A 26615-nucleotide genomic window follows, 5' to 3' on the forward strand; every position below is an offset into this window, starting at 1 on the left:
GAGGGGGCGGGACGAGTGGAGGGGAGTGGGGGCCTCAGTGGAGCCCTTGCTTCCAAGGCAATAAATGTGAACCACAACTGAGTTTTGTCCGGATTTGCCTCCAGCTCACGGCAGGGAGCAAACGCCAAGAAATAAGGCCTGGGTGCTGGTGTCCCCGTCCATGGTTACCTTCCGCTCGAGGACAGGCCGTCCTAGGGCAGGTGGCCCCTGGCGGGCTCTGGGATGTCCTGGCTGGCCGCAAGAGGGAGTGGGATCCTAGGGTGAGGAGGCCAGCAGGCCTGGGGACCCCTTGGTCACCCCCAAGGAGCGCAGGGCCCAGGCATGACCCTTCCTGCTCCCAGCCTAGAGGAGCCCTCAGTGCCCAGCTTCCCGGGGGCTCCAGCCCTGGACTGTGCTGCTCAGTCTTCCAGGCGGCAAGAGGCAGGCCCGGGGTCGCTGCACCTCTGGGAATCACGTACCCCAGGCACACTCCTTCCACTTGGCCCAGTGCCCCACGTAGCCTCCCAGGCCTTGGGCGTGGGGTCACAACCCAGGGCTGCAGCGCCTCCCGTGCCTGGTCTGCAAGGGAGAGGCTGGAGGCAGAAGGAGCGGGGAGGGAGCCCAGAAGGCTGGAGTGTCCTTAGGACCCGGTGGCTTCTCAAGGCCCACCCCGCCCCCACCACCCAGCTCTGGCACCAGGTGGATGTCCCTTCTGTGTCTGTCTTCCCTGGGAGCACAGACCCACAGACGCTCACAGCCCAGCCATGGAGTCTGGCCCTTTATCCACCGAATGGAGACCCTCCCTCACCCGCCCGCCGGCCTTGATGGAATTGGGCGATGCTGCCCCCACCTTACCTAGAGGTGGGCGCTCCCCTGAGAATGTTGATTCTTCCCAAACCATAGGATGGGGGGGCAGGGACAGAGCTTGGATCAAGTTCTGGGGGCCCAACTGGCTGAGCCCAATAACAGTCTCTTCAAGGCCCAGCCAGATGGCTCTCAAAGTGCCCCCCTCCCTCCACACCCCCAAAATCATCTGCCCAGACACCTGCCTGGACTGCTGGGGGCGTCCCACCGTTTTGAGGGCCGGGCCGAGCCTTCCCCCGGCCTCTCCCACCTCCCCCGCTGGTCTGGGGTCCAGGGAGACCTTCAGCTTCACAGAGGACCCTCCAGGCCCAGCACCTCCACCCTCCACCAAGAGCCCCCTCCTCGCTCCCTTGCTTTTTTCTGGAGCAAGTCCAGAAAAAAGGGGTGGGGGCTGAGGGGGAGGGTGTGTTCCCCAAAATGGGAAACTTCAGGTTTTATTTTTCTGGTGTAAATAGGACTTTTAGGTTGTTGTTTTTGTTTTCTTTTGTTTTGGTTTGGGTTTTTCCTGAAAGAAGTGCAGGGATCAGGGCCCCCAGTATTGCTGCTCTGAGCCCTGTGCCCTGCGTGACCAAAACAGGACTCCCCTCGGACCCTGCCCCACCCTGGGCTGCGGGCCGCGACTCCGAGGGCTGCTCGCAGAGCCCCACGGAAAGCCAGCGCCGCTGATGTGGAAGAGCCTGGATTCCACATTCAGCTCATCCCCGGCCTGCACTTTGCTCCGATCGATCCGTCGGTGGGGGTGGCGTGCGCGAAGCCGTGCCCACTCGCCATTGCCCCCAGGCACAATGGGCCTCCGCCCACCACACAGGCCCCAGCCCCGGCTCCCTTCTCTGAGCTGGGGGGCAGCACCAGACATGCTGGGCCCAGCCAGCCGGACGGTCCCTCAGGCCACTCTGTCCCAGCTCCTGAGCATGCCTGCAGCCCTGTTCCAGAGAGCTAGAAGTAACGCATTCGCTGAAACACAATAAAAGAGAAGCATTTTGCTATTTTCCCAGGCGCTTAAAGCACGTCAAATAGCAAGGCTTGAAGTTGTGGTCAGTGAGAGTCACCAGCATCCCTGGGTGTTGAATGTGCGGGAGGGGCACAGACCCTCTGTCTTTAAAATGCAGGGAGCCCTGGCCTGCAGGATAAAGTCTCTGGGAAAACAAAACAAAAAACCAAACAACAACAACGTTTAAATAGGACCTGGGCAGCTCTGGCCCTCAAACATTTGAGAGAATATTTGTTTGATGACCAAAGCTTGGGAAGGGGGGGGGGGTCTAGACTGTCCTTTAAAACTTAAGTTGGTTTTAACTGAAGCACCTACCATTCTGGAGACAGGGAAGGGGGAACACACGCTCCGCACAAAGCGGGGGTAAGTGGGTGTTATCCTAAGGAGCCTGTGCCTCCTCCCTCCCGCTCACCTTTGTCTCCGGAAAGATTTTTTTTTTTTTTTTAACTCAAAGACTTCAGGTGAAAATAAAGCAACTGCAGCAGCAGGAAAAAAAATTTAGTCTTTTTTAGGGTTAAATATCAGAAGACAAGCTTGCGCTGCTTTGGCCAATCAGATCCGCCCCTGCTGGCTATAATATAGCACGGAGGGCAGCCTGTCTCGCAAGCTCTCTCGGCTTGCTACCATTTAAAATCAGACTCTTTTTGTCTTTTGATTGCTGTCTTCAGCCCCAACTCCGATGTGTTCCGTTATCAGCGACCAGCAGCCTGCCGTGCCAGCCCCCGTCTGGGTGGGGATCGGTGGCCAGTCTCCCGCAGCCGCGGCGGGCGAGGTTATATAGGAAGAGAAAGAGCCAGGCAGAGAGCGAGGGAGCCAGCAGCGAGCCGAGCGAGGAAGGGAGAGCGCAAGCCCCGGCACACAGGCACACGCGCTCAGGCACACGCGCTCGCACCCGCGCACACAGCCCCGTGCGGCGACGGCGTGGAAGGCGCTGGGCGCCGCGGACAAGATGCTGCCGCTGGGGAGACGTCTGCTGGCGGTGCTCGTCTCCGCGCTGCTGCTGTGCCCGGGGCTGGCGTGCGGACCCGGCAGGGGATTTGGGAAGAGGCGGCACCCCAAAAAGCTGACCCCTTTAGCCTACAAGCAGTTTATCCCCAACGTGGCGGAGAAGACCCTAGGGGCCAGTGGAAGATACGAAGGGAAGATCTCGAGAAACTCGGAGCGATTTAAGGAACTCACCCCCAATTACAACCCCGACATCATATTTAAGGATGAAGAAAACACAGGAGCGGACCGGCTGATGACTCAGGTAGAAACCCAGCGCCGGGCTGCAATGTGCTGCTTTCACGGGGGGGCTGTGTGCGAGCCGCTCAGACCCGGTCTGCGGGCTCCTCCGGCCCATCGCAGGGCGACTTGGCCCTCTCCCTCCCCACCCACCTGCCGGCCGCCACCCCTGCCTCTTCCCCGAGCGGAGCGGAGGTGAGGGGTCCAGCGGGAGAAGTTTGGGATGGGGTGGGGGTCAGGACGGCAGGTGTGGTCCACCCGTGGCCCGGATTTGCACTGTCCTGCTGGGATGGCCTTCCCATCCTGCCTCAGCTCTGGCTCCTAACTTGGGGAGACCTCGGCTCCGGGGGCATCGCGGCCCTCCCCAGCCGGGAATGGGCATGGCGGGAGGGGGGCAGAAAGCCCCCTACACATAAAGTGGCTTCCAGGTCACTGTACAAATGCAGCCTTGGGCAGGAGGCCGGGAGCTCGCGCCTTCCCTTCCCCGCTGCGCTCTCCTTTCCCACCCGCACGCCCACCCCGCGCCCCCCACCAAAGACGCTCAGTGGGAAACGCAGGAGGCCGTGCTGACAAAAGGCTGGGGCTCCCCAGGCGCCGCCTGGTCCCTGAGTGCCTCGCACAGCTCCACTCCCGGCGCACCCCGGGCAGCGGTGCCCATCAGAGTGTGAACGTATTGATATTTCTTTAAGGATGCGCGTCCATTCCCCCCGGGCCGCGGTCCTTGAGGGGAGGGACTTAGAACTTCCCGGCGTTGCATCACTCGGGCCAACCTGCGGGCACGCAGCGAGGAGCGCCTCGGTGTGAGCGGGAGGGGGCTGGAACGGAGCACCCGAGCCCACTCGCGCCCCCTCCCTCCGCACCTCTGCTCGAGCCTTCCGGCTGCCGGTCTCGCCGCCAACCGTAGACTTTCTGAAACTCCAGGCACGTAGGACTGAGCTAGAAATGGACTTCCTGGCAAATATAGGTCAACATCCTTTTTATTGCCCTATTAAAACCGCCAAGTCCTATCTGCCGGGCTCGGAGCGCACCGCAGCTGGCGGAGCAGCGCGGCCGGGCGCAAGTACAGGGGCGGGTGGGCGGGGTGGCGGGGCGGGGAGCCCCCTCCGGACCGCTCGCGCCCCAGCCGGATTGGGGCGGCCAGGCCGGGGGAAGGAGACGCGCGGCCGGCCGGAGCGGGCGGAAGGGCCCGAGGGAGCCGACCACCGGCTCCTTATCGGCCCCCTCCCCGCGCTCGCATCTGCTCGCGACCACCTTAAATCCGGCCGCGAGTGTGGACGCGCGCCTGTGCCCGCGAGCGGCGCGAGCGACAATGAACTCGGCGCAGGCCGCGGGGCGCCGGGGGCGCGGCCGGCTGCGGGGACTTCTCCGACCGGGGTCCCCTCGATGCCCGCGCGCGGGGGGCGGCCTTCCCGGAGTCCCTCGGAACCGGGGACAGCGGGAGGCGAGGCCGGGAACGCGGCGGGGCGGTGGGGGGTGCGGCGGAGGTCCCCGAGCCCGCGGGGTCGGCGTGCGCGCGGGGTTGCCGCGCGGGGCCGACGCCGGCGAGGGGCCCCCGGGTCCCGCCGCAGGTCGCGAAGCCGCGAGCGCGCGGAGCCGCGCACCCTGGCGGCCGCACCTCGGCGCCCCTTCCTCCGGGGCGAGCGGTCCCCGCGGCCGGGGCTGCGGTGCTGGGCGCGGGCCGGGGCCGCGGGGGCTCCGACGGCCGGCACGGTCGGGGTCGCCGGGGGCGCAGCGCGGAGCCTCCGGCCTGGCGGCCCCGCCGAGCCCCCGGCCCCGGTCCCTCTTCCGGCCGCCCGCCGGGGACCCACGGCCGAGCGACCCCGCGCCGGCCACTCTGGCCGCCGCGCGCGCTGGCAGCATTTGAACTTCTGACCTTCTGTCAACTTCCCTCAGACGAACGAAACGAAAACAAATACTTTTTTCCCCTTAGGCAGTGGCCATTCCCATTCCCAGCACAAAAGGACGGGGGAGGGGCAGCCGACGTGGGGGTGGGGTGGGGAGAGCCGGGCCAGGATTGTGTCGCGCACCCCGCAGATGTCCCGTGAAAACGCGGGTGGCCGGTGGGGCGTGCTGCCCGGCGCCCTGCGGGTCACCCACTCCCGCCCTCGCTTCTTCCCGGGCTCTAAGGGTCGGGGCGGGGGCGGCGGACTGGGGGTGAAGGGCAGGGCCGGGGCGAAGGGGTGAGGCGGGGAACGCCTCCCCGGCCACAGGAGCTCAGCGCTCCTCGGGGACCTGTTCCCCCGCTGGCCCCACGCTTCACACCAGCACCCAGCTTCTGCCCTGGGGGCGCGCGTCCCTCGTCCCCGGGCTGGCCGTCCCTCCGCGCCTCTCCTGTCTGTCTCCCTAACGTGACTGCCGCCCAAGTCCCTCAACCATGGCAAGACCGTCCCCGGTGGAACTTTCAGAGCAGTTCTGGAACGCAGGAGCTCCTGGTTAATATTAACTCGGAGAGGGGGAAGCGCAGACAGACACGCTCGCCCCGCAGGCGCGGGTGCCAGGCGCGGGCGCGGCGGCCGGGGGGCTCCGGGGGCAGGAGGCGGCCGCCGGGGCAGGGCCTGAGGGCCGCGGGAGGGACAGCCGGGGACGCCACGCTTGTAGATTTCTGTGTGCGTGGCCGGCCCGGCGCTCAGGGGAGGGTTCGAGGAGGGTGTTCCTGTTTGGATAGGAGGGGTTCGCTTTCCCAGAGTGGGGGCAGGGGCGTGGAGACAGGTGTGTGGGGCATGGGGGGGTCTCTTTTGAAGTCGGGACACCCCTCCCCCGCCCCGGGAAAGCCTGGCGGCCGTTGGCGGTGACAGTCCTGCCAGGGCTTCTGGGCACGTGGGGCAGCTGCGGAGACCGGAGAGGTGGCTTAGACGCGGGGACCACCTTGGCCTCCAACGCCCAGAAGCCCGGCCCGGCGGCCCCGCTGCGCTTGACGGTGGCCGCCCGGAGCCGGGCCGGATTCGCGGCGCACGACCCAGTGAATCGCTAGCCGGCCTGGGCCCCGCGCCTCTCCCGCCGGCCGGGCGCGCAGCGTCCCGCAGGCACCGGGCCGCGGCCGCGCCACGCCTGGGGGAGCCCGGGGAGGGCGCGCGGGGAGCGAGGCGCCGCTGGGGCCTGGCTCGGCCTGGGGCTCCTCGCCTGGGGCCCTGCACCTCGTGCCCTGGGGGCGCAGCTCCGGGCGGTGGGGGCCGGAACGTGGCCTCCCCATCCCGCCCTCCCCTCGCCAAGCGGCCCCGCGGAGAGCCGTGGAGGCTTCATCTGATCCCCAGAATAAGGGAGCGGGGCTGCGGCGGGGCCCGGGACGCGGGCGGTGTGCGTGCGCGTGTCGGCCGTGTGCGCCTGCGCGGCCGGCCTCCCGCCGGCTCCGCACTGACCCCGGTTTACTGACTGATTTTCATGTAAAACGCGTTCAATCCTCGAGATGACCTCACTCAAACTCTGCCCTTCCGACTTTATGATGATGATGATGATTATTATTATTATTATTATTACAGAAAACTGCTGGCGGGCCCAGAAACCTTGCCAGCGCCGACCTGTTAGCAGGGCCCCCCTAGCCGCCGCCGCCCCCCCCCATTTGTTGTCTGTTTAACTCCACGACGGTGCGGCCGGTTTTCATGCCCTCCGACACACCCCACAAAGCGCGGACAGCAGCACCAGCCGGAGCTCCCTGCCCGCTGGGTCGGAAGCCCCCAGCCTGCTAGGAGGGTCCTCCACGGAGTCGTCTGTCCACCCTGCTTCTGGGGCTCCACAGCCCTGGCGGGGATCCGCCCTGCCCTCGGCGGAGGTCAGCCTGAGGTTGCCCCGCGGGCCCTGGGTCTGGCTCTTCCTGGTCCCGCCACCATTTCCCCGCTTTGAACCCCGCACCCCAGCACCACTGGACACTCCCCGGGAGCGAGCTCGTGCAAACACACACGCGAACTCCAAACGGCTGCTTTCTCTTGCATCCTTCTCCGAATGGGACCCGAGAAGTACAGGGGAGGCTCCCCCAACCCCGAGTTCCCCTCGGCCCTCGCCGCGTCCTGCGCATTCAGTGTTTCTCGGCCAGCACAGCCCCCGCAGCTTCCTCCCGGGTGGGGTGGGGGGTACTCCCCAAAGGTTCTGAGGCCTCGGGCCTCTCTGGCTCCCCCTCCCCCACCCCTCACACCCCGCCCCCTCCCGCGCCCTCCCTCCGCCTCTTAAGTTTGCTCTTCAAACTTGCAGGACGCCATTCTGCTCTGGGGCCCAGAAAACCAGAGCGGGGGAAGGGAACAGGTTAAGAGACAGAATCAGACCACAGAAAAGCCCAAGAAAAGAGGGCTACGGAGAAAAGGAATGTGGCCGTCCAGATAAAGAATGTCTGTCGGCAGGCCTGGCCCACGCTGAAAATCATAACTCACCTGCTTGCCTTTCACGTGGGCCCCCTCCCGCCCCCTCCCTGCGGCTCCAGCTTCCCACCTCCCGCCCGCCCTTAGGCAGGATCCAGGGCTCAGATAGGCACAGGGCGAAGTGGGAGGGCCCAGAGATAACCCAAGGCTTCTCACTCTGCTAGAAGCGACCACCGGGTCCTTTATTTCTGCTAAATCGCACCTTGGGCCTCTGTCCGGCCTCCTGCTGAGGGAGCGGGACTGGGCCCAAGGGTGGAGCCTTGCCCCCGTGTGGAGACAGGGGGCCGGGAGAGGGGCAGGATGGGAGTGGAGGGCATCTCTGGGGAGGTGTGAGCCACTGGGGGGCGCGGCACCTGGCAGGCCCAGCAGGCCCGGTCTGAGACACACGCCGTTCACTTGTCTCAAAAGATGTCATCTCCTCCTCTGGCCACGCGCTAGGCTCTCTGCCGGCTCCGATCTGGAGACAGGCCCTGCGTGGGTCGTGAGAGCACTGGTGCCTCCAGCAGGCGCAGCCCTGCCCTCGCCCCTAGTGCACCTCCGCCAAGTGAGCTGAGGGTCTCCCAGGCCTTGTCCCCCTACTTGTCCACGGAGCCCTCATCCTCAGGGACTGGGCCAGGCAGACCCTGTGGGGACCGGGGTGGGCGGTGGACCCAGGACTAACGTCCACTGGGACCCCCTTCTCTCCGCAGAGGTGTAAGGACAAGCTGAATGCCTTGGCCATCTCGGTGATGAACCAGTGGCCCGGCGTGAAGCTGCGGGTGACCGAGGGCTGGGACGAAGACGGCCACCACTCGGAGGAGTCGCTGCACTATGAGGGCCGCGCCGTGGACATCACCACGTCGGACCGTGACCGCAGCAAGTACGGCATGCTGGCGCGCCTGGCCGTGGAGGCCGGCTTCGACTGGGTGTACTACGAGTCCAAAGCCCACATCCACTGTTCTGTGAAAGCAGGTGAGGTGGCGGGCCCGGCCTTCCCCACGCCCCCACCCGGTGCCTGCAGAGCCTCCCCACCCAGCCACCTGACAGCTCCAGAGCTGCCCCTGACTTGTGGCCATGGTGCCCCATGGTGGGATCCAAGGGCAAGAGACAAATGCTTGTGGGCTGGGGGGAAGCAGGAGGCGCAGGGAGGGCTGGACCCAGGGGATAACTCGTGTGTCCGGTGTGGGGTCACAGTCTGTAGAAGTGGGGGACTGCCTCTACGTTTGAGCTGCAGAGGCCTGAGGGGCTCCAAGCCCAGATGTGGAGGGCATGTGGCTTCCTGAACCTCCCCCACCCCGTTTCCGGAGGCTCCCCCCCCCCCCCACAGGTGGTGGAGACAGGGAAGATGGGGGAAGGAATAATCTTCCTGGGGCACTGGTGGCCAGGTCTGGCCGAGATTGTTCCTCTTGTTTAAGGCTGAAGAATCAGCCCAGGAGGGTCTGCCCAGGGTGTGAGCCCCTGGCCCTCTTTCCTCCCTGCTGAGGGTCTGTGGACACTAACCTGACACTAACTGGCCGGCTAAGCCTCTGGAGAGAGGCCTGGTGGGAGGTACTGAACGCGGGGCTACGGCTGCCGGCCGAGAGCCAGGAGCATCGGTCCTGATTAGGAGCCCGCTGGGCTGGCCTGAGCCGCAGGCGGGGGTCAGGAGCAGGACGGGGTCTGCCGCGGCAGGCAGTCGGCCCTGTGCTGGTGGCTTGCCTGGGCCTACACCGCCACACGCTGTCGCTGGCGGGGAACAGCCGAGCCGGGAAGGCTGGGCACCCACGGCAGACCTCCCAGCTCCCAGGCTCTGTCTGCGGTCTTCCCGCCGAAGCGGGCGCCTTCAGCAGCGCAGTTCCGGTGAACTTCGGAGGCCCGCGCCTTGCCCGCAGCCCCCCGCCGCGTTGCCTGCTTGTCTCCTGAACTGTCTTAGCAGCAAGTGTTAGTAGAAAAACACTTCCAAGGTGTCAAGACACACTGGGTAGGGAAGGAAAATAGTGGTTTCTTATCACAACAGAAAAGAAAAGGTGTGGAAGGGGCGGCGGGGGGCCGGCTGGGCTTCAAGCCAGAGAAAGGGGGCGCGGGCAACGGTGCCCCCACTTCGCGGGGCTCCGCGGCGGGAGGCCCCCGGATGCGCCCTTCTCGGGCGGGACCTCGCGGTTGCGCTCCCCGGGCGCGCGGCCCCCTCCTGGGCCAACCTGCCCGCGGGGTCCCCCTGGCGGGGGTCCCTAGAGGTCTCCTCGCAAGTGAGCGGCGGTGATCCCGCGCGGGGACCGGACTCCGGGCCGGGGAGGGCAGCCCCGGGGGCTGGGGGGCGCGGAGCCGCTCATCGGCATTCGGCGCGCGCGCGCGGGCCGCGGGGCGTTGCGTGTCAAGCAGGGTCGTGCGACTGGACGACTCGGGCTCGCCCGCGCCCCGGGTCGCATTCCGGGGGGCGCCGGCGGGCCTCCAACGGCCAGGCCCGCACTTCATGCCGCAGAAACCGATGAGAAGATTAAAAACCCTCCGCGATTCCGGCAGAAGATTCTCTCCGGCCTCTCTGTTTGCGGAGCGCCTGATCCGGGGGATCGGAATGCGGAGCCCTCCCCGCCCCTCCTCCGCGGCCCCCGCTCCCCGCCCCGCTCCCGCCATTGTCCTCGGGACGGGGAGCCTCAGAGCGCGACCGAGGGCTCGGGAAAGCGGGGAGTCCGGGGGCCTTGAGAACGGCGGCTGCCCGCGCTCGGAGCAGGCCCCGCCATTTAAAATTCAAATACGCGTCCTGAGAGCCGGCGAGAGGCCGGGCTGTGCAAACAGAGCCTGTGGGGCCCGGCCCCGAGAGCCCCGCGGACGGCGGGGGGCGGGGAGGGGCGCACCTGAGCAAATAGGGAGGGGCGGCGAGAGAGGGAGCGCGAGGGAAGTCGCCCCCCCAAGAGTGTCTCCCGTTGATCGCCGAGAGCGCGACAATGCTGGGCCCTTCATGGGATTTTAATTACAAGACGCACAGCAGCCGGGGTTCGCACCGCGGCCGGTCCCTGGAATGTTTGTCCAGTTGCCACAACGACCGCAGCTATTTTCCACCCCGGCCCCCGCCCCCCGGTGCCCTGCCACCGGCCGCGCCGAGGCCCCCCGGCCGGGCTGGGCGCCGGGGGGCGCGGGCAGGCGACGGGTCCCCGCGGCTCGGCCGGGGTGCGGGGCGCGCGCGGGAGCGGGGGTGCGGGGACCCGAGGGAAGGAAGGAGGTGCCCCCCACCCCGCGCCCGAGGGAGCTCAAGGAGGCTTCCGGAGGAATCCAAGTGCAGAGCAAACAGCCTGCGAACTCAGGGCGAGGTCGGGGGTGCGCCGAGCCAGGGGCTGGGCGGGAGGGGGCGGGAGGGAAGGAGTGCAACGGGCCTCCCGCCGGAGTCGCCGGCCGACCCTCGTCGCGGCCGGTCCGCCCCCGAGCGCCGTGGAGGAATGCGTCTGCGTCTGAACTTTGTCACCGAGGCGGTGGGGCTGCGGGCGCGAGGCGGGCCGCACCCGCGGGGGCTCTCTCTGCCCGGGGCTCCCCGGGGCCGCGCGCGCCCGTGCCCCGCTCCTGCCTGCCCGTGGGCGCTCACCACCCTGTCCCCTCTTCTCTCCCTCCCGCAACCCCCGCAGAGAATTCGGTGGCGGCCAAGTCCGGCGGCTGCTTCCCGGGCTCGGCCACGGTGCACCTGGAGCAGGGCGGCACCAAGCTGGTGCGGGAGCTGCGCCCCGGGGACCGCGTGCTGGCGGCCGACGACCAGGGCCGGCTGCTCTACAGCGACTTCCTCACCTTCCTGGACCGCGACGACGGCGCCAAGAAGGTCTTCTACGTGATCGAGACGCGGGAGCCGCGCGAGCGCCTGCTGCTCACCGCCGCGCACCTGCTGTTCGTCGCGCCGCACAACGACTCGGCGGCCGCGGAGCCGGAGACGCGGGCGGGCGCGGGGCCGCCGCCGGGGGCCGCGCCGGGGCGCCGGGCGCTCTTCGCCAGCCGCGTGCGCCCGGGCCAGCTGGTGTACGTGGTGGCCGAGGGCGGCGGGGGTCGCCGGCTCCTGCCGGCCGCGGTGCACAGCGTGACGCTGCGCGAGGAGGCCACGGGCGCGTACGCGCCGCTCACGGCGCAGGGCACCATCCTCATCAACCGGGTGCTGGCGTCGTGCTACGCGGTCATCGAGGAGCACGGCTGGGCGCATCGGGCCTTCGCGCCCTTCCGCCTGGCGCACGCGCTCCTGGCCGTGCTGGCGCCCGCGCGCACGGACCGCGGCGGGGACGGCCACGGCGGCGACGGCCACAGCGGGGGCGGCGGCCACCTGCCCCTCCCCGCGCCGGGGGCGGCCGACGCGCCGGGCGCCGCGGGCATCCACTGGTACTCGCAGCTTCTCTACCAAATAGGCACCTGGTTGCTGGACAGCGAGGCCCTGCACCCGCTGGGCATGGCGGTCCCGTCCAGCTGAAGGCCGGGGAGCCGGGGAGGGCGCGGGGGCGGGAGGGGGCGGCGGGCGGGGGGCGCGACAGCGAGGAACAGCAAAGGACACACGGAAAAGCGCACGGAATGAGACTTTAATTATAATAATAATTAATAATAATAATAAAGTAGGACAGTCCAAAGTAGACTATAAGGAAACAGAGACCCCGGGAAGTCTTGTCGTCGTGCTTAGTTTATATATATTTTTTTGAAATTTTTGGTTGTTTTATTTTGGTTATTTTTTTTTTTTCACCTCTCCTGGCTATTTATTTGTTTGGTATGAATAGATGTTTTAAATAATATGAACCGGACCTTCAAGAGCCTTAAATAGTTTGTTTCTCGGATAATTTATTATTATCATGTGAACTGTACTCACGGGGGAAAGATTATTTTGTGAGGCCAAGCGACCCGCTCAGAGTCTATTTTTCTACACGTCCCTCGCCCTGACTTTCAGAAAGCAAAACTCTGCACTCTGCACTCCTCCTTCCCACGCCTGCTTTTCGGCAAGAGTAAACTGAAACATGCTTCATGGGGGTCCACAAATTATATTTTTATACACAGAATTGTAAATTAGATTTTTTTGAGAGATCAATACTTAACTGAATGACATTTCATTTTTGAAATAGTGTAAAATATGAAAATATATTATTTTAATTTAACTAGTTTCCAGTGTAACAGCCACCTCCTGTATGTCTTCAACGGTTAATATTTGCTCCATCATTTCCATTTTGGCCATGTTCTTGGAAGTCAAGACTGTTACACACACACACACACACACACACACACATGCGCGCACACACACACACCGTGTTTCTTTTTTTCTCTTCTTTTCTTTTTTTCTTTTTTTTTTTCTTTTTTTGGACAAACTGGAAGAACTCTGTTATTTTTAACTTCAAAGAATTTATTAGAAAATAATATTTTTTAAAAGCGCACATAGTGATAAGCCCACAAGAATGGAGCCTGTAGTTTGTACAGAGAAAAACAAAGGATGTTTTTGCATTAATAAATTGAGAAATTACTGCTGTAAATTTACTAAAATGTATTTTTGAATATTTTGTAATAGTTTTATAGAAATAAAATGTGCCACGCACAGACTGGTTAGTATGTAATAACTAAGAACTCCTGTCGCGGCCACGATTTCTTTTCTATTCTGGCTTCTTTGTCTGGGAAACCTGGTGCTGACAGGAGTGCCCAGTGTGACCTTTAGATGTGTTGCTTATACTGTGAATTCAGATCAGCTTAAGTAGGAAACCAAAGTAGGAAACCAGACCAGCTTGTTTATTCCCACCGATGGAGGGATCTCAGCTCTGTTCCTGTTTGTCCTGGGAGGGTGTCTGAGCACTCCAGAGGCTGGGGTGCTGTGTGCGGGAGCCGCGCCGCTCTCACCCCCCAGCCCGGAACCCTCTCCCCGCGCTCCATGGACTTTTCGGCAGACCTCGTGCCCTCCCCTGGGTGGCCCCCACTTGGAGAGCCTGGTCCTCTGGCCTCGAAGGGAGGAGGCCCCTAACTGCTTTGTGAAGTCTGGGGGTGCCATTTCCAGATGGGTCCCCAAGGAGAGGGCCAAGTGTTGACCTTCTCTGAGCCCCCCTCCCCCCCAGGACCCTGTGGCAAATCCACTGAGAAGCGCACATTCTGCACCTGCTCCCGGGGCGGGGGGCCCACACCCCACCCCGCGCAGTCGCAGCTTCTCGTCTCTGGGCCGCTGGGGTCCTTGGGCCACATTGGTGTCGTCGAGTCCAAGCCGTCTGTCTGGAGTGGTTGTTCGGTGTAGACTTTCCTCCCTAGGGTACGGTCCCATTTCAGTGGACACCGTGTGGCTGGTGCCCTAGGTCAGCTGCATCTGGAGGGAGAAGTCCTCATGCTTGGCTTGTGTTAGAGACTCGGCTGAGGGGCTCGGCCCTTGGCTGTCACTCTCAGCGTTCTGGTGCATCAGAGGCTACTGTCCCGAAGTGTGCTTTGGGCCTAGTGTGTGAGCAGGCTCAGCTCTGGGCGGGAGGCTGCGTGCGAACCCGGCCTGCGAGCACCTTCAGCCTGTCTGGAGGCTGGTTTGGGTCCCGGGAGCAGAACAGAGCCCGACGGCTTCGGCCAGGGGCTGGAGATGCTGCGCATAAGGCCGGGTCTGGGGTGGCATCCTCAGCCAGAAGCACAGGCCCCAAGGCTGCTATGTGGCGGGTCCAGCGTGCGGGACCTCTTCCAGGCGGCCGTGGGCCTGGAAGTACAGCGCTGGGGCCAGGGGGCCCGGCCCACACCCTGGAGCCTGCCCTCTGCCGGCTTCCGTGGGGCCGGGCCCTCCAGCCAGGAGTGGTCCTCGGTTTGTGTCTGTCAGACTTTCCTTTGGTCTTCTAGGTGGTTGGCAGGGGCGAGGTTCACGGTCCCTGGTGGAATTTGGCGCTTTCAGCTCTGTTGACCGTCCCGTTCTGAGTCTAGCCCTGGCATCCCCAACAGCTCTGGCTTCGTGGATTGCCGGACTCATTAGCGGTCAGCCTGCTCGGCCCAAGGGAGCATGGGTGCGCGGGCCAGGTCCCAAGGGACCCATCTGTTGGGGACCACCAGTGCGGGGCCACCCTGGCCTGACCCCCCCAGTCAGGAGCGGTGGCGGCCCCTCTCCCTGCTGCCCTGCCCTCCCTGCTCCGCGTCCACAGCTGCTCACCCACCTTCACATCCAGAATCCTCCGTCTTGTGGCCGAGAAAAGGGAGCCACGCCGTAGGGAAACCCGATCCGGGCACCAGAGGGTGCGGTCCGCTCCCAGGGGACGCGGCGTCCACGGCGCCCTCTGGGTGCGTGGGGTGGAGAGTCTGTGCCAAGTGTCCACGCGGTGTCGCGGCCGCCTCCCTCGTGACTAAGTGCATATCTCTTCCTGTCAAAAGCGTGTATCACAATGTACTTGAAACTGTTCTCTTTGTGCTCTATTGTTTGAATAATTAAAGCAGTTACAGAGACCTCCGGCCCTGTCTGTTCTGCGGCACGAATCCTGTCCCCCGCAGTCCTCACATTGTGCCGGAAAGTAAAAGGCAGAGTCTCCGGGAAGCCCGGGCCCTGCAGGCCTCGGTGGCGGGGTATGACCCGGCTGGGGAGGGCTCGCCCGCGCGGATGCACGGGGCTGGGACGCTGCGGGGGCGAGGTGGCGCTGTCCGGTCCTGGTGGAGGCCCTCAGCTGCCGGCATCACACCCGCATGGCAAACACGGGCCAGACCTGCCAAGAATGCCAGTTGGTTGCAAGATTTGGTAAGAAAGTGGCAACGCCCCGGCGGTGAGCCGGCGGCAGGGCTGGTGCGGGACAAGCCCTCCGACCGCGTTCTGAGCTCTCCAGTGACGTGTCCTTCCGAAAGGACACGGTGCTCGGAGGGCTTGGGAGGCCCTGGGAGGTGGGCTTCCAGGCGGCTTCTCATGAGCAAGTCCCCGGACACGTGGTGAGCCCTGGTCCGGGGCACGCGCTCCGCTGGGCCTACGTTTTCCGACAGGGGTTGGCAAATGACAGCCATGAGCTATGGGTTTTTACGTATTTTTTTAAGAGGAAAAAAAAAAAAAAACCTAAAAAATAACATTTCATGACAGGTTAAAATTATAGGAAGTTCCGACTTCTGTGTCCAACCATAAAGTTATCTCGGAGCACCCTGTCCCCCCCCACACCCCGCCCGACCCCGGCTAATTCCTTCGCACTCTGTCTGGCGGAGGCTTGGGGCCCAGAAGATGCTTCGGGAGCCACAGGGCCCACAAGCCTGAGGTTTCTACTCGCTGGATCCTTACGGACACAGTTTGCCACCTGTGGTCTAGGACAGGAAGACTTTGGCCGTGCCTGGGAGGCAGGAGGCTGGGCGGTGTGTGCACCCCGGCAAAGCCCCTCCCCGCCCACTTCTGTCCTTACTCAGAGCCACGGAGAGGGTGGCCGACTCAGGGAGAGCCACCAGCGGCCGCTGGGACCTGCGGCATCAGAGGCACAGCTGAGTGCGCAGCCGGTGTGCGCCAGCCCCGAAACGACCTGTCACGCAGGGCGGGCCACGACCAAGAGCAGAGGAAGACGGGCTCCGTGAGAAGAGCCCCCAGGGGGGAGATCAGTGAGTCTGGATTTGAGATAATCTTTCCCTTTTTGGGCTGAGTTTGATTTTCTCCAGTTAAGAAGAAAGCCCTTAAGAAATAAAATTCACATTTTACCCTCTAAGTGAGCTCAGGGGCCTGCTCCGCGAGACGTGGACACGAATGTCACCTTTTTAGTGTGTGTCTGTGGTTCTTGCCAGGGGGGCACTGTGTCCCCAGAGGGGGGAGCTGGCCTGAGTAAGGGGGCTGGAAAACCTGAAGACTGGAGATAAATTCTAATAGATATTATGCCCAGAATGCAAGGAAACCACGGCCCCGAACAAGAGATCTCCGTTTCTGGACGCCATCCCCCAGGTCAGGGCCCAAGTGTTTGCTTCCAGGGGAAACTGACGCCCTCTCCCCCGGGTGCCGCCCCTCGCCGGCGGGGACTTCCTTCCTCCACACCCAGGAGAGGGCAAGGGTTCGCTTGGACAACCCGCCTCTGCCAGGCAGAAACACAAGCCACTCCCGGGTCCCTGCATCTGATGCCTCCTGGCCGCTGTCCGTGACCTCGGCATCCTAACACACCCCTCGGCCAGGCTGTGCCCAAGCTGCTCGCTCAGTGCCGGACCCAACGGGAGCAGGAGCCTGTCCGAGAGGCAGGGTAGTGGAAGGAGGTGGTGGGGGTCCGGCATTTGCCATGTCGGATCGACCGCACGGGTGGGCTCCGCCCGAGAACACCCTTGCACACGCCGGCTCACCTCCGGGTCGTCACCGACGCTGGCCTTGTGGTTGTTCCCCCGACTGGGTGCTGCCTGCGGGAAGGCACAGTCCTCGTTCCCCAGCCCGGGGCTCTGGGGGTCTGGGGTGAGGCGTCGGCCCAGCCCCCAGCCCCAGCTCCCTGCAGGGCTTCGCCCCAGGGCCTCTGTGGCCAACTCCCTTCCACCCCCAGCCCGTGGCCAGGCAGCTCCCACTGCGGCCCTCCCGGCGGGGTCCCCGCTGCGTCCCACGGACCGGGGCCGGGGCCTGGGGAAGCCAGTGGGAGCAGGAGGCCGCCCGCCCCTCCCAGGTGCAGGCCGCGGCCCTGCGCGCGGGGAGAGCTCCTGGCAGCCGCCTGTGCCCTCCACGCTGCCCCTGGTCATGTCAGGCTGTGTGCGAGGAGGCTGGGAGCGGGGGGAACTGGGGAGATCCGGGGTGCTGAGTCAGCAGGGCCCCGCGACCGGGGACCCAGCGCCACCGGCCCAGCCTCCGCCGCCTCCAGCCGGGCCGCGCTCCCCGGAGTGGAGTCCGAGCGCCCTCTGCTGGCCGTGCTGCGAGAAGGCGGGCGCGGACACCGGCCCCGTGGCCTGGCCAGCAAAGCCAGGGACGGTGACCAGCCGCTGGGGCTCGTCAAAACAGGTGTCCAGGTGTCTTCAGAGAGCAAGGGACAGCAGATCGAGCCCCAGAGAGGAGTGTCCGAGGGAGGAGACATGACGGGCCGGCTGCAGTGCGTGGTGTGGGCTGTCCCCTGCGTCAGAGCGGCCTGCCCTCCTCGCCCTGCATGACCCAAATTAAAGCTCAACCGTCCCCGCCGGGCGGCGGACCTGGTCTGGGTGGTGGGTCGACACTCTCCAGGATGACTTTATTCTTGGATACCAGCGGCCAGCGGGGAGGAACGAAGTTGTCCGTGTCCCCCGTCTTAGGGGGATCCGTGTTGCTTCTCGGCTGGGAGCTGCCGCTCCATGCCCTCCCCCCACCGCCTCCGTCTGGGCACCGGGCGCTGCGGAGGGAGGGGCGGCCGCAGCTGTGTGCAGAGCCAAGGGCTTGGGCAGACCCTCCTCCCAGTGGGTCTGGGGCTGCGGCGCAGGCCTTGCCGGGCCACGCGGCCGGGACCAGGCCCCTGGTCTCCACAGCCCTCGGCTCCTGTCCCAGGACACAGCTTCACACACCTTGGGGCGAGTGGTCGGCCCGAGGGGAGGTTTACAGGAAGGATGGGGCCACACGGGGGAATGGTGGTCACAGGGGCCTCTCTGAGAAGCCCTGGGGCATGGGAGCCCCGCTCCTCCTCTGTGTGGTCTGGGCCTCACCGAGAGGGAGCCAGGGACCGGGGACCTTGTGGCCCCACCACGACCCGCCCCTGGATCTGGAAGGGCGGCGGACACAGGGAGGGGAGGTGTCCTTGGCAACCCAGAAATGCTCTGGCTCGAATCTGAACGTTGTGGGGCTGGAGGCACTTTGATTCTCTGTGAACAGAACCTTGAGGTCGTCCCCAGTGGGGTCACTGCCATTGGGTACCCGCTGTCTCCTGAGAGCTGGTGGCCACGCCAGGCTGGCCGCCTCGGGGAGACACGGAACAAGAATGTAACGAAGCTTCCTTCCAGGGTGACCGGCCTGGAGAGGACCGCAGTCCTCAACTGGAGAAAAGAGGCAGCCTCCCGCCCGCCGGGGGGGCCTGCCCAGCCCCGTCGGGGGCACATTGTGGCCATGACACAGTGTCCTCCCGTTACCACCAGGACTGCTGGGTGCCGGGGCGGGGTCGGATGCCGCATGGCAGGGGTGGAGGGCAGAGCTACAGACAGAACTCGCCCGCTCTCCAGGCTACTTCCTTCCAGAAAGCACTTCCCTCCCCGCTGGCCCCGATCAGAGCCCAGGGGTCACTTCGATGGGGACCAAGGCCACAGCGGATCTCCGGGCGGCCTCCGGGGCTGGGAATCAGGGAAAGCGTCCCCTTAAGGCGTTCTCCTTTTTAAGGGAGAAGTTTCAGGGATGGCAGAACCTCTAGTGGGCCAGAGCTCATCAGGTGTCCAGAACCTTCCATGCTGGAGTTGAGGTAAGCCTGTGCTGCGCCCAACCACGTGGGACCCCCGCGGTGAGAAGCGTGACCTGGAGCGCGGCCCCCTCTGCCCCAGCTGCAGGAGCGCTGACAGCCTCCACGCTTCCTGTCCTGACCGGGCCACGGACTGATTTCAGGGGCAGCCCATGGGTTTGGGGAGCCGCTGAGGTCACTGCTTTCCCCCTGTTTCCGGGGCCAGATTGGGAGCGAGAGGTGGAAGCCGGAGGGCACCTCCTGCCATGGCTCTGAGCCCTGTGTCCCTGCCCCGGGGGTGGCCCGGAGGTGCCCCCCCTCAGTCTCGTCCCTGTCCGGTTCCCGGTGAAGAGCCTGGGTGCACACCCCTGAGAGAGACACGGCCTGTCCCAAAGACCCCATGCCCTGCGCCCGCTCTCATAGGAATTCGTTCTCCCCCAGGCTGAGGCTGGAGGGGCCAGGATGAGGCGAGCCCCCAGGATGGGGCCAGAACCACAGGGAAACTGAGCCAGCCGTGCCCAGAGCCTGGGGAAGTTCCACAGGGGGCTGGAGAGGGCTGCCCAGAGACCTGGCCTCAGCGGAGGGAGCACCGTACGCCCTCGGGCCCCAACTACCTGCTCCTGTGGGGAGACACGACAAAGACCCAAAGCCCCAAGGTGGCTTATCAGAGAGGTGGGAGCAGAGCCGGGGGAAGCGGACCCTGGGTTCTGGCTGTTGCAGGACGAAGCAAGTCTGGGCTGCACCCGATCCCCACACAGTGGGTCAGGGTCTGGCGGACTTGGGTAGGTGCAGATTTGCTACTTTCCCGTACTTGCCTAGTTCGCTGTAAGGAGTCTACTTCCACCGCTCAGAAGGACAGACTTACCGCTAGCTTCACAGGGCACCGACCTGCTACTGTCATCGCAGGGCTGTGGTTGGCGGTCCGGGCCCCCCAGTCGGCAGCCCCCCACCTCTGCGGGCCGGGTGGGGAGGACGGGCAGCAGCAGGGGCACCAGGGGCGACCGGCACTGAGACACGATGAGCCCAGCCTGGCCAGGGCCTCCTGCAGCACTTGACACCAGGACCCCAGGGGTGGGCCCCCAGACCCCTGTGGAGGCCCGAGCTGTCCCCCGTGCTCTGCTGCGGCCGCACGGCACCCCCCAGCTGGAGCACTGAGCTATTTATAGGCGGTGCTCCCATGGCGGTCCTAGAGACGAGGTGTTCTGTCAAAAAAAAGTCTTTTTAGGTCAGCGAAATGAGTTTAAAAATACTTTTGTCTGCCTGCGACTATGCCAGGCAGAGGGACATGGGCTCTGCCACTCTGCGCAGGCACACACGGGCTTCTTCCGGGGGGACGCACTCTGGGCAGCCCTGGGGGCTCCCCACCTGCAGGCCAGCCCAAGCCCCGAGCCTCGGCTCCGAGAGGCTGGGGTCCCCTCACCTGCCCCCACCCGCCGGCTGCCGGTGACCTCTGCTCCGCTCGTGGGGCAGGGGGACCCCCAGGGCAGCTTCCTAGGAGCCGGGCTCCCCGCGCCCCCTTCCCACAGCACAGAAGGTGTGGGACACGAGGGGCGTCTGCACAGACACACACGGAGAAGGTTTTCCAGTGTGGCTGGGTGTGCACCTGTGAGTGTGCAATTCTTCCGTGCGTGTGAGTGAGTGTATGAGGGGAGTGTGTGGGTTGCATGCGGGTGTGCACGCGGGTGTGCGGCGTGCGGTGAGGGGTGCCGGTGTGGGTGGGCTGCGCCAGTGTACTGGTGAATGTGAATGAGATTGTGGTGAGTGTGCAGGGCCTGAGTGCGTGAGTGTACAAGCATGTGGGTGTGTGCTGTGGGCGTGCGTGGGCGTCTGTGTGAGTGTGGGAGGGGCCGGCAGTGGGCGGGTGGGAGGGCCTTTCCCGGATGGGGTCTCTCCGGCCCGCGGTGCGGTGGGGAGCCGCCTCCTTCTGAGTGGGGCACCTGCGGGCCAGACGTCAAGGGCACAGCAGGTCAGGGAGCTGGGGAAGCCCCTTCTCCCCGCGAGGGCAGCGCTAGCTTAGACGCCATGCGAAAGCCCTGGGGAATCAGACTTGAAGTCATGTCTTAAATATCAAATCCTCCTCCGAGATCAGGTTTTGAGAGGAACATGGAGGGTGGCCGCCTGGGACAGGTGCCGTGGGGCTAGGGACAGCAGAGGCGGGTGCGGTGGAAGTGCGGCAGCCCAGGCCTCCGGCTCCGGCTCCGGCTCCCGCAGCCAGCGCTCTCCCTCCCCGCCCCAGGGTGAGTGGTGGGGACAATGGGGATTCTGGGGTTCTGGTTTTGGTCAGAAAGTTGCCCACTAGGCATCTTAGGAACTTACGAGGCTGTTCTAGGGGCTACGAAGGACCTTAAAGGAGTCACGCACTTGGGGACTCCTGGGGGCTCAGTCTTAAATGTGTGCCTTTGGCTCAGGTCATGATCCCAGGGTCCGGGGATCGAGCCCCATGTCGGGCTCTCTGCTCAGCGGGGAGCCTGCTTCTCCCTCTGCCTCTGCCAGCTTGTGCACTTTGTCTCCCAAATAAATAAATAAAACCTTAAAAAAAAATGCATGCACTCTTCAAGTTTCCTAGCAGGAGAGGAAGAGACCCACAGGTCTAGCCGTGAAACAGAGAATGGTTTTTCCTTCTCATCTTTATCACCAATAAGCGCGAGCGACTCTGCACCAGGCGTTCCTCCCACGGCCCTGAAACTTCTCTCTTCCCCTCACAGATGAGGACAGAACCTCTAGGAAAGCAACTGGTCTTTCCCAGATGGCCCAGCTGAGGGAGGGAGCTGGGACTGGAACGTTCTGCTTTGGAGCCCCCGGTGCGCCTTGCCCTGCCAATCCACCTGCCGCAAGGAGGGAGCGAGGAAACCTGCGCCGGCCTGTCCCCGGACCGCTCCTCCCCGACCCTCCAGGCCTGGCCTGTCTCCCCAGCAGCCATGTCCCTCCTCGCCCCTCACCTGTTCAAACTCGGCCCGGCGCCCAGCCCCCAGCTCCCCAGAGTAAAGGGCGGGGGAAGTGGGAAGAGGAAGAGTCTTTAAAAAACTTGGTGTATGTGGAGTTGGTGTGGGACTGGGGGCCGGATGGCCACGGTAAGTCATGTCACCGTGACCCCGCGCGGCAAGAAGTCACCGAAGCCCGGGAGGTCTGTGTCCACCGGCCTAGCAACTCTAGTGCGGGCATCGGTGTCAAGGCAACGGCCAGACTTGCTCGTGCTCGGGTCCTGTCATACTTCCGCGGGGGCGTCCGTAGCCCGCCAATCCGGGCAGCGGCTTCCGTGTCCACCGCGAAGGAATTAGTTCAATAAATTCGGGAATGCATATAAGTACAGTACGGTTAGGCAAGATGCGCTAAAACGTGCTCAGCTTAATGAGGAAATAGTCCCAACACATCATTCAGGGAGGAGGAGTGGTGCCGGAACCTTGCATGTACCTGGATCCCACCTGCGTGTGTGCGTGTACGCTCGCGTGTGTGCTTTCTTAGGAAAAGGTTCGGACGCACACGGACATCTCACCCGTGACGGTCTCCGGAACAGCAAGTGACCGCATCCCCCACTCGCTTACTGATATTTTCCTCATTTGTCTCCACGACAATTTAGAACTACGTACGCAAAAATAAAACATTTTAGTTTGAAAACATTTAAAACTCTTTGCCCTGTTTCCCCTCTAAATCCATCCTAGTGACCCCAGGTCACCAGTAAATCCTGCCACAGCTGCCAAGATGCTGCCCGAGTGGGAATCCAAGAGATCTGGGTGTCTGTGCATTTGCTATTGCTTCCAGAACGTTCTAAAGGATCCAGAGTCATTTGGAGAAGCGTCTTGTAGAGTCTGGGATGAAAACAAACGAGACCACGTGTGTCCAAGAAGTGGTGGGGCTCATTCGTCAGGCTCGAAACCAGCACCCAAACGGATTCCCAGAATGTTCTCATTGGTGGGAAAAGGACTTTCCCACAGGAATGGCGTCTCCCCCCACGGAGGAGCACAGGGGACGGGAGAGCCAGGCTCAGCTCTCAGATCCGCGCAGGCCAGCGGGTCCTCCACAAGCCACAGCCACTCCCGCGTGTTCTCCGACCGGCGACCTCAGTGCCCAGGGGCAGCTCCGCGCCTGCGTGCCTCGGCTCGCGGGGGCCACGCAGCACCGTCTGGCTCCCCGGTGCCCGGCCCGGTCGGGAGGCTGTGCAGCAGGCATTGGGTAAGCACCAAACCCACGAGCGACCCCATGAAGGCAGGCAGGCAGGAGCGGGCTCTGGCGGGAACTGCGGCTCGCCCGTGCCGGTGGGAGCACCACGTGCAGGGGAGCCCAGGGAGGAGGCCCAGCCCGCAGAAGGGGCAGGCCCCGCTCCAGGAGCCCACACCCCGCACCCCTGCGGCACTCTGCGCCCCCGGAACCGCCCTGGGGCCCGTCATCTGGGAGAGGCTACTGCGAGGCCCCCCGACCCAGATAAGCCCGCGAGGGTCGGGAGGCACAGGAGACTCGCCCCGAGGATGGAAGAGCCCCTGTAACAGCCCCCGCGACGTCAGGGTAGAGCAGACGCGCATGCGCGAGCGTGTCCCCCGTTACCTAGAGTCACATTTCCAAGCCTTCCCAAGACTCTTCGCCAATCAGCCGGTGGCTCTGAGCGGCGCGTGCGGCGGCGGAGGCCGGCACCCCGCACGAGCGGCCCCGGAGCTCAGGGACACGAGGGACTCGGTGCCCACACCTCCGCAGTGCCATCGCGGCCCTCACCGTCAGTCCCGTGTCCCCTCGCTGTGAAGCCAGCCCACGTGGCCTCACCCACGAGAGGCCGAGGAGCTGCCAGAGCCGTGCTGGCTGGCGGCAGCCATGGGCAACCACTGGGAGAACCTTCCGGTCACCAATGGGCTGGGGGGGCGGTGGTGAGCTGCAGCTGGGGCTACAGCATCCCATGGGGAGGAGCAGGGCTGTTGCCGAGCAGGGTCCCTCGTCCACCCTCCTCTTGGGTCTGGTGGGGACGAGGCGGAGGGGGAGCCGGGAGCTTCTCTCTGCTGGCAAGCTTTGCTTCTCTTTCTGCAGGGAGGGGGAAGCCAGACTCCCAGTTTCCAAGGCCTGGCTCTGGGCCCACCTGCTGGGCAAGGCTCCTTCTCCCCTGCGTGCCCCGGGACCCGACGCCAGGAGCATCCCAGCCAGGCTGGGGGCGCAGACCCTGGCCAACACGGGGTGGTCCCATCGGCCCTGCAGCCACTGCCTCCCCGTGCTGCTAGGGCTCCGGGGGCACCATCTGATTCTAGAGCCATCGGGGGGAATGCTCCGGCTCTCCTCGACCCAGAGCTCCTGCCACCGCGCCTGCAACACGGGCTGCGATGAGACGCTGCCTCTAACCAACACGGTAGCGAGTGGGAAACGGAGCCTCTCCCGCGTCACAGCATGAGTGTGCCCTGGAACACCCCGTGACCTTTCTGGACGACTGCGGACAGACTGTGCCAGAACAGAGGATGTGCGAGTGCCAGGTCAGCGATCCGACCGCCGGAACCCCTCCGAGACTCGCGTGCTCACGGCAACCCGACACGTCTAACGGGCAGAGTCTGACGGGCCCCCGCGTGGGTCTGGTTCATTACCCATGGGAGCAGCCAGTGGAGCGCTCGCCGGCAACGGTCCCTGAGCGCCTCAACCGTGCGTCCCCGCAAGGCCCGGGGACGTCCGACCGCGTGTGAGCCGCAGGATCCAACACAGCCTCTGCTCCAGGTGCACCTGAGCCCCCGGAACATGCCGCGGACTCCCGGCCGGCCGCCGGCTTTCCCAAGCAGCAACGGGAATCCATGCTTCGCCCTGCCACGAGCACGCAAACCAAACCCGCCTGCAGCGATGGCCGTGGACGGCTCCTCGGGGCCTCGGGGCCGGCTTTCAGGGCTTTCTACCGTCCTCGTGCCGCAGGGAAGTTAAGACGCAGCCTTTGGAGTCACGTAGATGTGGGGACCCGACGCGGGCACCAGGCCCCTCTGAGCGCCGTGACCCTGGGGATGGCCTCACTCAGGACGGTTCACGGTCCACGGGGTCGCCCCACGGGAAGCAGCACCCATGCTGCCCGTGTATGTGACAGGCGTAATGCACAGCGCCAAGCCCAGCACCCAGAGTCCCAGGAAGGGGGAGCTCCGGCCACTTGTGCCCCAAGATGCCTGACGTAACCGGGGGCGCTGCCGGGGGAGGCTCTCACAGCAGGGTCCTTCCTCAGACGGTGCACGGGCGGGCACTCACGGGGGCATCCGGCACTGGTCACGCACAACAACATGCACGCAGGGGTGCCTCGGTGCTCGCCGGGTGATGGCCATGGTGGGAAGTGCCCACTCTCGGAGCCATTAGGGGCGGAAAACACGAGTGTCTTAGAATCAGTGTCACATAATACGCTGCAGACATCGTTTCTAGTGGGGGACTCCGTCGTTACGCATCTGCCATTGGCTCGGGTCATGATCCCGGGGTCGTAGGATCGAGCCCCACATCAGGCTCTTGGGATCGAGCCCAACATCGGGCTCCCTGCTCAGCGGCGGCTCTGCTTCTCCTCCCTCAGCCGCTTCCCCTGCTCGTGCTCTGTCTCTCTCTCCAGTAAATAAATAAAATCTCTAAAAAATAATAAGCACTATAATAGCCTGTTTTCTCAAGCCAACATGGACACTTATTTATTTGCAACATATATTGAAAATAAACACGTATGTGTTTACCAGAAGCCTGGGGCTTCCAGGACGATGCGGCGCGGCCACGTGCAATCCAGGAGCACGGGCTGAAGGAGGCCAGAAGCTGCTGACTTCCAGCGGGGGCTGAAGGTCCCCCCAGGCCCCGGGTCCCCACAGGGATCATCAGAAAGCGCTGCTTTCCACAGACACAGCCCGGCTCTGGCTCGGCGACCCCCCTTGTGCCACATCAGCTCTTGAACCCCCCACTGGCTGGTCTCCCCAAGCCGACTCGGTGGGCTACAGCCGGCCTGCAGCTCAGGCCCTGCCTTGTGCGCCTCGACGAGGGGCCCCGGGGTGTGGTCCCCGCCCGCGGGGTCTGCGGCGCTGGACCTCCCAGAAGCCCCTGCAGCTTGTCTCCTCGCCTGACTCCAGCCCCAGCGGCGAACTGAGCGGAAGCGCCTTCGTACTCAGTGGCCAGCGCAGCCGGTGGTGAGCCCGAGGTCCCCCGGCGGGTGCGAGCAGCAAGTGCGGGCCAGAGCCCTTTTGCTCCTGGAGAAGTTCCCTTTGCCGCCGGCGGGAGGAGCTGGGGCGGGGAGTTGCCGTGACTCACTCACTGAGGACCTCGCCACCCCTGAGCGGCAAGCACGGGGCCCGGGGCCTGTGGTCTGAGCAGGAAAAGCAGCAGGAACACCTTCCTTCCCTCCCGGGTCTACCGAGACAGTAAGACAGGCCTGTGAGCCACAGACCGAAGACACTGTAGCATGCCGGGTGCAGCAGATTCATTGCGGGCAGAACAAGAGGATGGGACCTTCTTCCCGTCACGACACAGTGACCGTGACCCGGGGGCTCTTCTCCTATAACAGGCACCAGCTGTGATCACACACCGTCAGCTCCAGGTCCCCCAGGCCTGGGCACGGACGGACTTTCCCGAGCTCCATGCGTGGGGCTGGGGCCCGCGTGGAGGGCTGCTCTGTGCAGAAACTCGGAGAAAATGCTGCTGCACGAGGAGGCTTCAGAAACCCGTGGCAGGGCACCACCAGGCCCAGCATGTGTCCAGACATGTGCCGTGGGGCCAGGCAGGGGGCGGCCGGCCACCTGAAGCAGGCCGGGCCATCAGACACTTGGCTCGACGCGTCCCAGGGCAGTCAGGGCTGCGGAGCCTTCCCTGCCTCGGGCCAAACCTAGCTGGAAACTGAGCCTCAAAAGGGCCGAGCGAACCATTAGACCAGTGGCCTTCCAGAGCAGAAGTGGACACTCTCTGCAGCAGACGCACAGAACGTCTGATCCAAGGTCACTGGACGTCCGCAAAAGCAAGCAACAGGACTCGAGGCCCTGGGGGCACAGTCCAGTACCAGGAGCCACGCGGGCAGCACAGGAATGGAGCAGGGGGGCCCTGGAGGGGGTG

At 64.4% G+C, this 26615-nt stretch overlaps 1 protein-coding gene across 1 annotated transcript; it reads left to right on the plus strand.

Moving 5' to 3' along the window:
* Window positions 1–2465: 2465 nt before the first annotated feature.
* SHH (sonic hedgehog signaling molecule) lies at window positions 2466–11823 on the plus strand. The gene is made up of 3 exons (XM_059396017.1): window positions 2466–3083; window positions 8094–8355; window positions 10977–11823. Exons 1-3 carry the CDS (start codon window positions 2784–2786, stop codon window positions 11795–11797), a joined length of 1383 nt encoding a protein of 460 aa, XP_059252000.1. The 5' UTR covers window positions 2466–2783; the 3' UTR covers window positions 11798–11823.
* The last annotated feature ends 14792 nt before the right edge of the window (window positions 11824–26615 follow it).

This window comes from Mustela nigripes, chromosome 4, assembly GCF_022355385.1.
Source record: "Mustela nigripes isolate SB6536 chromosome 4, MUSNIG.SB6536, whole genome shotgun sequence".
Taxonomy (NCBI): Eukaryota; Metazoa; Chordata; class Mammalia; order Carnivora; family Mustelidae; genus Mustela; species Mustela nigripes.

Coding starts and splice junctions, on each gene's coding strand:
- SHH (XM_059396017.1), top strand. CDS start 2,784: ATGCTGCCGCTGGGGAGACGTCTGCTGGCGGTGCTCGTCTCCGCGCTG. Junction 3,084..8,093: donor CGGACCGGCTGATGACTCAG/GTAGAAACCCAG, acceptor TTCTCTCCGCAG/AGGTGTAAGGACAAGCTGAA. Junction 8,356..10,976: donor CCACTGTTCTGTGAAAGCAG/GTGAGGTGGCGG, acceptor CAACCCCCGCAG/AGAATTCGGTGGCGGCCAAG.